Below are 12297 nucleotides of genomic sequence, written 5' to 3' on the forward strand. Positions count from 1 at the left end.
AGAAAAGACCAGAGTATCAGAGACTGGTTTGAGGGCACAGAAGTGAAATGTTTCCCTTGGTTACTTTGACAATGAAATACATATCTTCAGGCACGCGACTATGAGCTGTATTGATCATTTCTGCACTGCATGGGCATCCAGGGAGCACTGTCTAAACTCCCCAAATCCAGTTTCTGCACACGCTAGGCACAGTGAGAAATCTAAGCTGAATTCTCAGGCTCCATGTAATGCAGAGTCTTCTTTCTGATCGTGATCAGCACCATCTGCTTCAGAGGCAGGTTCAAGAAACCCGAAGTGGGCAGTTCTGAGAGAGCCTGCTCAAAGCACTATATTTCTTCTGACTCCCAAAGATCAAAGGTTGGCTTATGCCGGAAGTGGGAGGGTTTGTATCCCTTCCATTAGCTTTTTTTTGGTAGTGTTTGTTTATTGTTAGAATGGTGGTTGTTTTTGTAAGCCATATAAATGTCTTGGTCTCTTGGGTTATTGCAAAGCCCTGATCAGGATTTTGGAGTGGACACCCCCATTGCACCCTACACCCCCATCAGGACCCACCATGCCAGCAACCTATTATCCCTCTTTACGTTAAATGCCTAAATACAGTAGTCATCTGGTGTGCCCTAGACATACCTCTGACAGGCAGGCAGGGCTTGGGGAAGCTAATAAGAGTACAGTTTTATAAAGCAGATGACTTGGTCTCTCTCGCCCTGGGGCACCTCCTTTGGCTGATCTCCTGTCTCTGTCTCGCTTTCTAGGTTCTACTGGGATCTAACCATGCTGCTCCTGATGGTGGGAAACCTGATCATTATCCCTGTGGGCATCACTTTCTTCAAGGACGAGAACACCACCCCATGGATCGTTTTCAATGTGGTCTCAGACACCTTCTTCCTCATCGACCTGGTCCTCAACTTCCGGACTGGCATCGTGGTAGAGGATAACACCGAGATCATCCTTGACCCCCAACGAATTAAGATGAAGTACCTGAAGAGCTGGTTCGTGGTGGATTTTATCTCCTCCATCCCTGTGGACTATATCTTCCTGATTGTGGAGACCCGTATCGACTCGGAGGTTTACAAGACTGCCCGGGCTCTGCGTATCGTACGCTTCACCAAAATCCTCAGCCTTTTGCGCCTGCTAAGGCTCTCCAGGCTCATCCGCTACATCCACCAATGGGAGGAGGTGAGCAGAGGCTGTGTTTCATGTTCACTTGGGTCCTGAGGCCCCTTTCCCCTCACACCAGGAGTGCGGTTCCTCCCACTTCACACCACTGTAAGTGGGAGAAGACTTGGGTTCTAGATGTGGCTCTTGGCAAGTTGTCAGGAGGACCCTCAACCTGGCAAAATTTAGGCACTGTTGCTTTAGACTGTACTGTCTCTTTAAGGGTCATGATGTAACGTTGGATGATGTTGCACTGTTTAAAATGAGAGTAAATTCAGGTCATCCCACGCATGTCATATGAGATTGTAGAGTACCCGCAAGGAGAAATGGATAGCCAGTCTGCCTGCTGTTGCTTTTCCAGAGCCAGAAAGCACTACCAGGTAAATCACCTAGGGCAGGGGTTCTCACAACAAACTCACAGCTCTGAGTGTGGCCACGAAATCGTGCAGGGGGCCGATCTGACAATCTTTCCTAAAATATTTAATTAACTCTAGGAAAAACAAATAAATATGCACAGATATATATCCAAGTTCCGACCCACCTCTGTCCCTATCTCCAGTGGCCTTTCAGCAAGAACCCGCCCTGGGGAAGGTGGGTTGGGAACTCATCGGCTGCCTGCAGAGTCCCAGGCTCTCCATGCCCTGGCTGGGTGGGAGTGGGGGAGCTGATCAGAGGAGCACCCCAACAACTGAACATTGTAGCTGCTTTCACAGACAACAGTTGCCACAGGCCCAACGCACACTGGCCCCTCGTGTCTCCAGAGGCGCTGCCCAGAATGCAGGGCACTGATCCCTGCTGGTGGAACATGCTGTTGGTAACAGCTATTCAGGAGCAACAGCTGGGTGCTGCAGGCAGGGACCACTGCTTTCTGGGAGGGGAGATGGAGGGTAAGGGGTGGACTGTGACTTAAGCTGTTCGGGAGGTGGTGGAACCTTTACATTGTCTCCCCCCCCACACACACACTATAAATGTATACATTGGGGAGGGGCAATGCCCCCCAATTTCCATCCATACTTTAGAGGCTGTCGTGGCCACAAAAAATCTGCAGGTGTCTGCGTTTGAGAAACGCTGACTTAGGGTATCAGCCTCTCTGCAGGTGCCTGCACAGACATGGACGTGGCCACAGATACATTTTTTCATGAACCTGCAGCACTTGTTTATCCAAGTGACTTAGTTCATTACATGCTTATCTCTTGAGTAAAGAGCTTGGTGATGTATTTATAACCTGCCAGCTTTTCTAAATTCTCAAGCGCCATGTTCAGGGGAAAAAGAAGCCAGACAATCTGTCGGCAAACAGGCATTGCTTGGTGATAAGGAGAAACCTAACAATCCGGCCCCCCGCACCTCCCTGGCCCTGCAAGGAAATTCCAACTTATGGGTGCTGGTACTCTGGTTCCCAGGTTGGTTTGATTGGAGCCCCCTGCCTTGGCTATGGCCTAAGAAATGATCACCTCCCAGTCCCTTGCTCCCTCCACAGGAGCAGGGAAGGAGCACCTGATACTTATACCCATGTCTCAGGAGCATTTCTGCAGTGGAGGAAAGGCTGGTCAAGTGTCATGTATTTTTCTCTTCTCTGTACCCCAGCTAGTCCTGGGTTCCCCAGTTTTGGGAGCACTGATTTTATGCAATTGTGCCATTTTCTGTTATGCTTCCCACAGTGGCATGGCTAAGGAGGGAGTGTCCGCAGTCACTGTGAAATCCCTGGGGTTCATCTGTGTGTCCTTATTAATAATAATTGGTATTAGAGTAGTGCTAAGGGTCCCCAATCAAGATCAGAGCCCCATTATGCTTGGCATTGTGTGGGGAGACAGTGAGGGGCAGTCACCCCAAATAGCTTGTAAATAGAGAAGACAGATGAAAGTGGGGAAGAAAAGTAGAGGCATGGGCGGAGGGAGTGGCTTTCCCCAGACACCGCAGGTCAGAAGCAGAGCTGGGAACAGAATCCAGGCCTCCTCGTTCCAATCAGAGAGCAGAAACAATACCATATGAATTAAGTGTCCAAACACACAATATGAATTGTGAGTAGATGAAGCAAACGAATCCATAGCCTGAAAATTGTCCGTCCAAAACCGTCCATTAATACTGATGAATAAATATGACTGATAAGATCAGTATCCATTCACAAATGACTCAGAATAGGATTAATTCAGGCACAAATATTTGTGATGAGTAGAATCATAGGACTGGAAGGGACCTTAAGAGGTCATCTAGTCCAATCCCCTGCACTCATGGCAGGACTAAGTATTCTCTAGACCATCCCTGAGAAGGTGTTTGTCTAACCTGTTCTTAAAAATCATAAAATCATAGACTTTAAGGTCAGAAGGGACCATTATGATCGTCTAGTCTGACCTCCTGCACAATGCAGACCACAGAATCTCACCCACCCACTCCTGTAACAAACTTCTAACCTCTGTCTGAGCTATCGAAGTCCTCAAATCATGGTTTAAAGACTTCAAGGTGCAGAGAATCCTCCAGCAAGTGACCCATGCCCCACACTGCAGAGGAAGGCGAAAACCACCCAGGGCCTCTGCCAATCTGCCCTGGAGGAAAATTCCTTCCCGACCCCAAATATGCCGATCAGCTAAACCCTGAGCATGTGGGCAAGACTCACCAGCCAGACACCCAGGAAAGAATTCTCTGTAGTAACTCAGATCCCACCCCATCTAACATCCCATCACAGGCCATTGGGCATATCTACCACTAATAGTTGATCAATTAATTGCCAAAATTAGGCTATCCCAACATATTGTCCCTTCCATAAACTTATCAAGCTTAGTCTTGAAGCCAGATATGTCTTTTGCCCCCACTGCTTCCCTTGGAAGGCTATTCCACAACTTCACTCTGATGGTTAGAAACCTTCATTTAATTTCAAGTCTAAACTTCCTAACAGCCAGTTTATATCCATTTGTTCTTGTGTCCACATTGGTACTGAGCTTAAATAATTCTCCCCCCTCCATGGTATTTATCCCTCTGTTATATTTATAGAGAGCAATCATACCTCCTCTAAGACTTCTTTTGGTTAGGCTAAACAAGTCAAGCTCTTTGAGTCTTCTTTCATAAGACAGGTTTTCCATTCATCAGATCATCCTAGTAACCCTTCTATGTACCTGTTCCAGTTTGAATTCATCTTTCTTAAACATGGGACACCAGAACTGCACACAATATTCCAGATGAGGTCTCACCAGTGCCTTGTATAATGGTACTAACAGCTCCTTATCACTACTGGAAATACCTCGCCTAATGCATCCCAAGACCGCATTAGCTTTTTTCACGGCCATATCATGAAAAAAGCGGCTCATAGTCATCCTGTGATCAACCAATGATGGAGATTCCACAACCTCCCTAGGAAATTTATTCCAGTGCTTAACCACTCTGACAGTTAGGAAGTTTTTCTTGATGTCCAACCTAAACCTTCCTTGCTGCAATTTAAGCCCATTTCTTCTTGTCCTTCTTGTCTTAACCTCAGAGCTTAAGCAGAACAATTCTTCTCCCTCCTCCTTGTAACAACCTTTTATGTACCTGAAAACTGTTATCATGTCCCCTCTCAGTCTTCTCTTTTCCACACTAAACAAGCCCAATTTTTTCAGTCTTCCCTCATAAGTCATGTTTTCGAGACTTTTAATCATTTTTGTTGCTCTTCTCTGGACTTTCTCCAATTTGTCCACATCTTTCCTGAAATGTGGTGCCCAGAACTGGACACAACACTCCAGTGGAGCCCTGATTAGTGCAGAGTAGAGTGAAAGAATTACTTCTCGTGTTTTTGCTTACAACGCTCCTGCTAATACATCCCAGAATGATGTTTGCTTTTTTTGCAACAGTGTTACACTATTGACTCATATTTAGCTTGTGGTCCACTATGACTCCCAGATCCCTTTCCGCAGTACTCCTTCCTAGGCAGTCATTTCCCACTTTGTATGTGTGCAATTGATTGTTCCTTCCTAAGTGGAGAACTTTGCATTTGTCCTTATTGAATTAAATCCTATTTACTTCAGACCATTTCTCCAGTTTGTCCAGATCATTTTGAATTATAATTCTATCCTCTAAAGCACTTGCAACCCCTCCCAGCTTGGTATCATCTGCAAACTTTATAAGTGTAAACTCTCTATGCCATTATCTAAATCACTGATGAAAATATTGAACAGAACCAGACCCAGAACTGATCCCTGCGGGACCCCACTCGCTATGTCCTTCCAGCATGACTGTGAACCACTGATCACTACTCTCTGGGAATGGTTTTCCAACCAGTTATGCACCCACTTTACAGTTGCTCCATCTAGATTGTATTTCCCTAGTTTGTTTATGAGAAGGTCATGCGAGACAGTATCAAAAGCTTTATTAATGTCAAGATATACTATGTTAACTGCTTCCCCCATCCACAAGGCTTATTACCTGTCAAAGAAAGCTATCCGATTTGTTTGACATGAGTATTCTGACTCTCTCTAACCCAGGAGTTTGTAGTGTTGAAGGAGCATGAATCTGTTCCTTTCTGTGCTATTGTTCTGCTGGTCCAAGAGAATTAAATAATTTGGCTGCTTCTTGTACTGAACTTGTTTAAAACATCAGCAATTAAGAGCTAATCAGGAACCCTCTTCCCCTGCTACTCTCCTATCTCACAGTGGGCAGCGGCCCCTAATTTTGAGTCTGATAACATGACTAATGTGTGGTTTATTGCACCTTTGCTGCCGGCGACACTAAGCCCAGGGGTGGCTACCATTTGCATTACATCTCCAGATGCTCTGGAACACTCTGAAGATCGTGCTCTCCAGCGAGGTGTTATGCTGCAAGTGGAAGGGACAGATGGCGATGTATTGCCACTGGGGACTGCAATGCAGATCCCAGCAGTGCAAGCCCAGCCCTTTCTTTGGCACAGGACTGAGCCAAAACATCTGGTTCTCAGGGATGACCCAATGGTAGGAAGGTTTCTTGGTTTTGGGTGGAGCAGCAAGAGATGTCCTTGTGGGGTGTCACATGCTACAAAGCAGTGAGGTGTCAGGGAGGAGAGTTACTCCTCCTCCTTGGGCAGGGTTAGTCTGTCCTGCTCACTGGAATCACACAGACAGTTCTCGTGTCTCTTACCCTGAAGTGCCTACAGCTGATCTGTCTCAGATGACAAGTTCCCATGCAGTTCTCCTCACTGCACAGGCTCACTGTCACGGGCCAGAAATGTACAGCTATAGCAGGGAGCCATGTGAGACTGGATTGACTGTGGGGGCAGGGTGTGAGGTGGAGGGCCAGCCAACCAGAGAAAGACAGAATGATGTGGGGGATGGAGGGGAAGTGAGGGTCTGTCTGCGCTGAGGGCTAGCTGATATGGGGAAATGGCTGCATGTGTGTGGGCAAGCTGAGGAGAGGCTAACATGAAGTCACTCTTCCTTGTTAACTAGTGACCCCCATTGTCATCATTCTGTGTCTCTAACTAGCCAGCTCCCTACACACACAGTGGGGGTGTGGAGGGTAGTTAAGGAGAGGGGGAGGAGAGGGTGGGGAACATAGAATCATAGAGGATTAGGGTTGGAAGAGACCTCAGGAGGTCATCTAGTCCAACCCCCTGCTTAAAGCATGACCAACACCAACTAAATCATCCCAGCCAAGGCTTTATCAAGCTGGGCCTTAAAAACCTCTAAGGATGGAGATTCTACCACTTCCCTAGGTAACCCATTCCAATGCTTCACCACCCTCCTAGTGAAATAGTGTTTCCTAATATCCAACCTAGACCTCCCCCACTGCAACTTGAGACCATTGCTTCTTGTTCTGTCATCTGCCACCACTGAGAACAGCCGAGCTCCATCCTCTTTCGAACTCCCCTTCAGGTAGTTGAAGACTGCTATCAAATCCCCTCTCACTCTTCTCTTCTGCAGACTAAATAAACCCAATTCCCTCAGCCTCGCCTCGTAAGTCATGTGCCCCAGCCCTCTGATCATTTTCGTTGCCCTCCACTGGACTCTCTCCAATTTGTCCACATCCTTTCTTTAGGGGGGGGGGACCAATATTGGATGCAGTACTCCAGCTGTGGCCTCACCAGTGCCGAATAGAGGGGAATAATCACTTCCTCAATCTGCTGACAATGCTCCTACTAATACAGCCCAAGATGCCATTGGCCTTCTTGGCAATGAGGGCACACTGCTGAATCATATCCAGCTTCTCGTCCACTGTAATCCCCAGGTCTTTTTCTGCAGAATTGCTGCTTAGCTAGTTGGTTCCCAGCCTGTAGTGGTGCATGGGATTCTTCCGTCCCAAGTGCAGGACTCTGCACTTGTCCTTGTTGAACCTCATCAGATTTCTTTTGGCCCAATCCTCCAATTTGTCTAGGTCACTCTGTATCCTATCCCTACCCTCCAGCATATCTACCACTCCTCCCAGTTTAGGGTCATCTGCTAACTTGTTGAGGGTGCAGTCCACGCCATCTTCCAGATCATTAATGAAGATCTTGAACAAAACCGGCCCCAGGACCAACCCTTGGGGCACTCCGCTTGATACCAGCTGCCAACTAGACAGCAAGCCGTTGATCACTACCCATTGAGCCCGACAATCTAGCCAGCTTTCTATCCACCTTATAGTCCATTCATCCAGCCCAAACTTCTTTAATTTGCTGGCAAGAATCCTGTGGGAGACTGTATCAGAAGCTTTGCTTAAGTCAAGGAATAACATTTCCACTGCTTTCCCTTCATCCACAGAGCCTTTATCTCATCATAGAAGGCAATTAGGTTCGTCAGGCATGACTTGCCCTTGGTGAATCCATGCTGACTTTTCCTGATCACTTTCCTCTCCTTTAAGTGCTTCCGAATTGATTCCTTGAGGATCTACTCCATGATTTTTCCAGGGACTGAGGTGAGGCTGACTGGCCTGTAGTTCCCCAGATCATCCTCCTTCCCTTTTTAAAAAGATGGGCACTATATTAGCCTTTTTCCAGTCATCTGGGACCTCCCCTGATTGCCATGAGTTTTCAAAGATAATGGCCAATGGCTCTGCAATCACATCCACCAACTCCTTTAGCACTCTCGGATGCAGTGCGTCCAGCCCCATGGACTTGTGCTTGTCCAGCTTTTCTAAATAGTTCTGAACCGCTTCTTTTTCCACAGAGGGCTGGTCACCTCCTCCCCACACTGTGCTGCCCAGTGCAGTAGTCTGGAAGCTGACCTTGTTCGTGAAGACAGAGGCAAAAAAAGCATTGAGTACATTCGCTTTTTCCACATCCTCTGTTTTTAGGTTGCCTCCCCCATTTAGTAAGGGGCCCACACTTTCCTTGACTTTCTTCTTGTTGCTAACATACCTGAAGAAACCCTTCATGTTATTCTTAACATCCTTGCTAGCTGCACCTCCAATTGTGATTTGGCCTTCCTGATTTTACTCCTGCATGCCTGAGCAATATTTTTATACTCCTCCTTGGTCATTTCTCCAAGTTTCCACTGGTTGTAAGCTTCTTTTTTGTGTTTAAGATCAGCAAGGATTTCACTGTTAAGCCAAGCTGATCGCCTGCTATATTTACTATTCTTTCTACACATTGCGATGTTTTGTTTCTGCAACCTCTATAAGGATTCTTTAAAATACAGCCAGCTCTCCTGGACTCCTTTCCCCCTCATGTTATTCTCCCAAGGGATCCTGCCCATCAGTTCCCTGAGGGAGTCAAAGTCTGCTTTTCTGAAGTCCAGGGTCCGTATTCTGCTGCTTTCCTTTCTTCCCTATGTCAGGATCCTGAACTCGACCATCTCATGGTCACTGCCTCCCAGGTTTCCATCCACTTTTGCTTCCCCTATGAATTCTTCCCTGTTTGTGAGCAGCAGGTCAAGAAGAGCTCTGCCCCTTGTTGGTTCCTCCAGCACTTGCACCAGGAAATTGTTCCCTACAGTTTCCAAAAACTTCCTGGATTGTCTGTGCACCACTGTATTGCTCTCCCAGCAGATATCAGAGTGATTGAAGTCCCCCGTGAGAACCAGGGCCTGCAATTTAATAATGTCTGTTAGTTGCCTGAAGAAAGCCTAGTCCACCTCATCCCCCTGGTCCGGTGGTCTATAGCAGACTCCCACCATTACATCACCCTTGTTGCTCACACTTCTAAACTTAATCCAGAGACTCTCAGGTTTTTCTGCAGTTTCATACTTGAGCTCTGAGCAGTCATACTGCTCTCTTACATACAATGCAACTCCCCCACCTTTTCTGCCCTGCCTGACCTTCCTGAACAGTTTATATCCATCCATGACCGTGCTCCAGTCATGTGACTTATCCCACCAAGTCTCTGTTATTCCAATCACATCATAATTCCTTGACTGTGCCAGGACTTCCAGTTCTCCCTGCTTGTTTCCTTGATTTATGTACATGCACCTTCCCTTTCTGTGAACATACAACCCCGACTTCCCCATGGGCTTATGGCAAAGGCTTTAACAAAAATTCCGCTAATGTTCACTTGAACTAAAATGTAAATTCATTCAGTTCATGATAGTCATTTGTATTTGCTTTCTAAAAGTATTCCTGCAAACAAGTGTCCTGGCAGGGATGACTATGGAAAGAGCCAGTTTTAAATAACTAGGAGAGAATATTCTTGGAAAGCGGATTTGAGCTTGAAACCTTGTGTTAAAATCCTCCGGTCAGGGAACAGAAACAAGACCATGTGCCTCTGATTCCACCAGATGGGACCATTGTGGTCAACCTCTGATCTGTGCATCCAATCAAAACAAGGCCGAGTGGTTCAGATTTTGAATGTTAAATACAATAAAAATCTTTGCTCATACAAAGTTCAAACTGAGAAAGAGGCAAAACTGACTGAATAATAAATCTAATTTGCTGAGCTTTGCCAGTAGCACCTACCCTAACACTCAGTACTAGTATGTAGTACCATGTATAGACTTGTCGGTCATTTGAGGTGAAAGCCAATGTTTCCTTAGTGAAATTAAATGTGTATCTGGAGAACAGTGGAATATCCTTCTTGAGAAATCTGTTTTTAAACAGCAAAATGACAGCGCTGGTTAAATTTTTGTTTTGGACAAAAAAAATGGTGCTTTCAATACAATGGACTTTTCTGTGGGACTTTTTTTTTTTTTTGGTCAAAAAACCAAAAATTATTTTTGCTTTTGGAAACCAAAAACTGGAAAAATTTCAGGTTTTGGATTTTTCTTTTTTTTTTTTTCAATTGAAAACATGAAAACTTCTGAAAAAAAATTTAAATGACAACTTTAAAAAAAATTATTTTCCCTAGGAACAAAAAACCTTTCCCCTTCAGCGCTACCAAACAGGTTGCTGATCTTATCCTCTGTTTCTGCTGAGTACTGGTAAGGGGTGTAGGTTTAGCCTGGAGAATATACAGCTCTCAGGGTCTGTAACTTAATTTAATGGGTATCTCAGTTCCAGAAAGACATTGGCACATTTGAGGGACTTCAGAGAAACCCAAAAAAACATGATAAAAAGGAGGGATCAGCTTGTGAAGAAAGAATAAGAGTGGAGAGCAGTGGCCAGCAGCAACACAGAAATAAGGGTGGTTAATGTGAAAAGTGATATTTGTCAATATAACTTTTCACAGCAGATTACCACCCTTACTTCTTCACTGCTGCTGCTGCTCTGGGCTGATAGCCAGAGCCCCACGGCATCCAGGTGAGAGATTGCCGGGGAGGGGGAGGGGGGTAAGGAGAGCCCCTTAAGGTGGCAGGGCTCTGGCTGTTCCCTTTATCCCCACCTCCTGCGTGTGCATGGCCCTTCTTCACAGGCCTCAGCCACCCAGGGCTGACAGCCAGAGCTCTTAAAAAATGAAAAAACGCACAGCTTGCACCTGCCTTGACACAGAGGACCCTGCTAGATGACCTCCTGAGGTCTCTTCCAACCCTAATCTTCTATGATTCATGATTCTATGATTCCCATCCCCCCCGTGGGAGGCCCGCCCCATAGTCTGAGAAGTGCTGCGCTAGAGAATGCAGTGCAGGGCGCAGTCCTGCACTGGGGATGGAGCAGATGGGTCAAATTATAGTATTACAGTGGATCTGCGAGGTCCCAACATTGTTTGGGGGCCCCAGTGTGCTAGGTTTTGAAAATGACCTCAAGGGCATTATTAATCTCTAATGTTCACAGCCAAGGCAAACCCCCACTGGAAAGTCTGTAGCATGACCCTGGACCGTCTCTGAGATTTCTGAATGAAAGCCGACCCACTGGGCACACCACTGCGGGGAGTCTAGACAGTGGACTTCCCAACTGTATATCCCCACATTTCTTTAAATGGCATGATCAAGCTTTTGGTTTAACGCCACTGGGGCAGCCTCTAGCACTCCTGCTGAAGCCTTAGTAACTTGCATTCCCACTGCACAGAATGACCAAGAGCCCTGGCATCTGTTACTTCCGGAGGAGATCCAAGCTCCACTAATTCCAACTTCCATTGATTTTAGTGAGGCAGGATTTCACCCCTGTACATGGTGAGCTGCTGTTTGACTTGTGAAAATGACCCCTTTTGCAGCAAACTGTCATTTGGGGGGAAAGGGTGCCCCTCTGCTCCTACACATCATCACAACCTCCCTTATTGGGTTGTAGCCACTAGCAATTGACATCTGAACCTAAGCAGAGTCTTTGTTAGAGGAATAAAGCTAACGAGGTCTGGTCTTGGATTTTGCCCTCAGCAGGAAGTTATGTAGCTGTAGTGCAAATTAAGCTTTCCACCTGGGCAATGAAATTACACAATTTCAAAGTGAATAGCATAAAAAAATGTGTTGTAATGAATTATAAAGAGCAAGGCAAATATTTGAATAGCTGCGCGGTTGGGATAGAGAGGAGAAAAGCAGTTGTACAGTTGCTTTCTGGCAACATGTATAAGTATAAGTATTGTATAAGTAGGGGCATAGCGAGCAGATCGAGGGACGTGATCGTTCCCCTCTATTCGACATTGGTGAGGCCTCATCTGGAGTACTGTGTCCAGTTTTGGGCCCCACACTTCAAGAAGGATGTGGATAAATTGGAGAGAGTCCAGCGAAGGGCAACAAAAATGATTAGGGGACTGGAACACATGAGTTATGAGGAGAGGCTGAGGGAGCTGGGATTGTTTAGCCTGCAGAAGAGAAGAATGAGGGGGGATTTGATAGCTGCTTTCAACTACCTGAAAGGGGGTTCAAAAGAGGATGGCTCCAGACTGTTCTCAATGGTAGCAGATGACAGAACGAGGAGTAATGGTCT

General features: G+C 46.2%; 1 protein-coding gene across 1 annotated transcript in view; it reads left to right on the top strand.

Annotated features, from left to right (window-relative positions):
• HCN4 (hyperpolarization activated cyclic nucleotide gated potassium channel 4) overlaps positions 1–12297 on the top strand; it is a 169145-nt gene that overhangs the window by 43750 nt on the left and 113098 nt on the right. Inside the window, exon 2 of the mRNA XM_073361426.1 lies at positions 753–1176. Coding sequence (XP_073217527.1) covers positions 753–1176 — 424 coding nt within the window. The remainder of the gene's footprint in view (positions 1–752; positions 1177–12297) is intronic.

The sequence above is a fragment of the Lepidochelys kempii genome, chromosome 10, assembly GCF_965140265.1.
Source record: "Lepidochelys kempii isolate rLepKem1 chromosome 10, rLepKem1.hap2, whole genome shotgun sequence".
NCBI classification, from domain to species: domain Eukaryota; kingdom Metazoa; phylum Chordata; order Testudines; family Cheloniidae; genus Lepidochelys; species Lepidochelys kempii.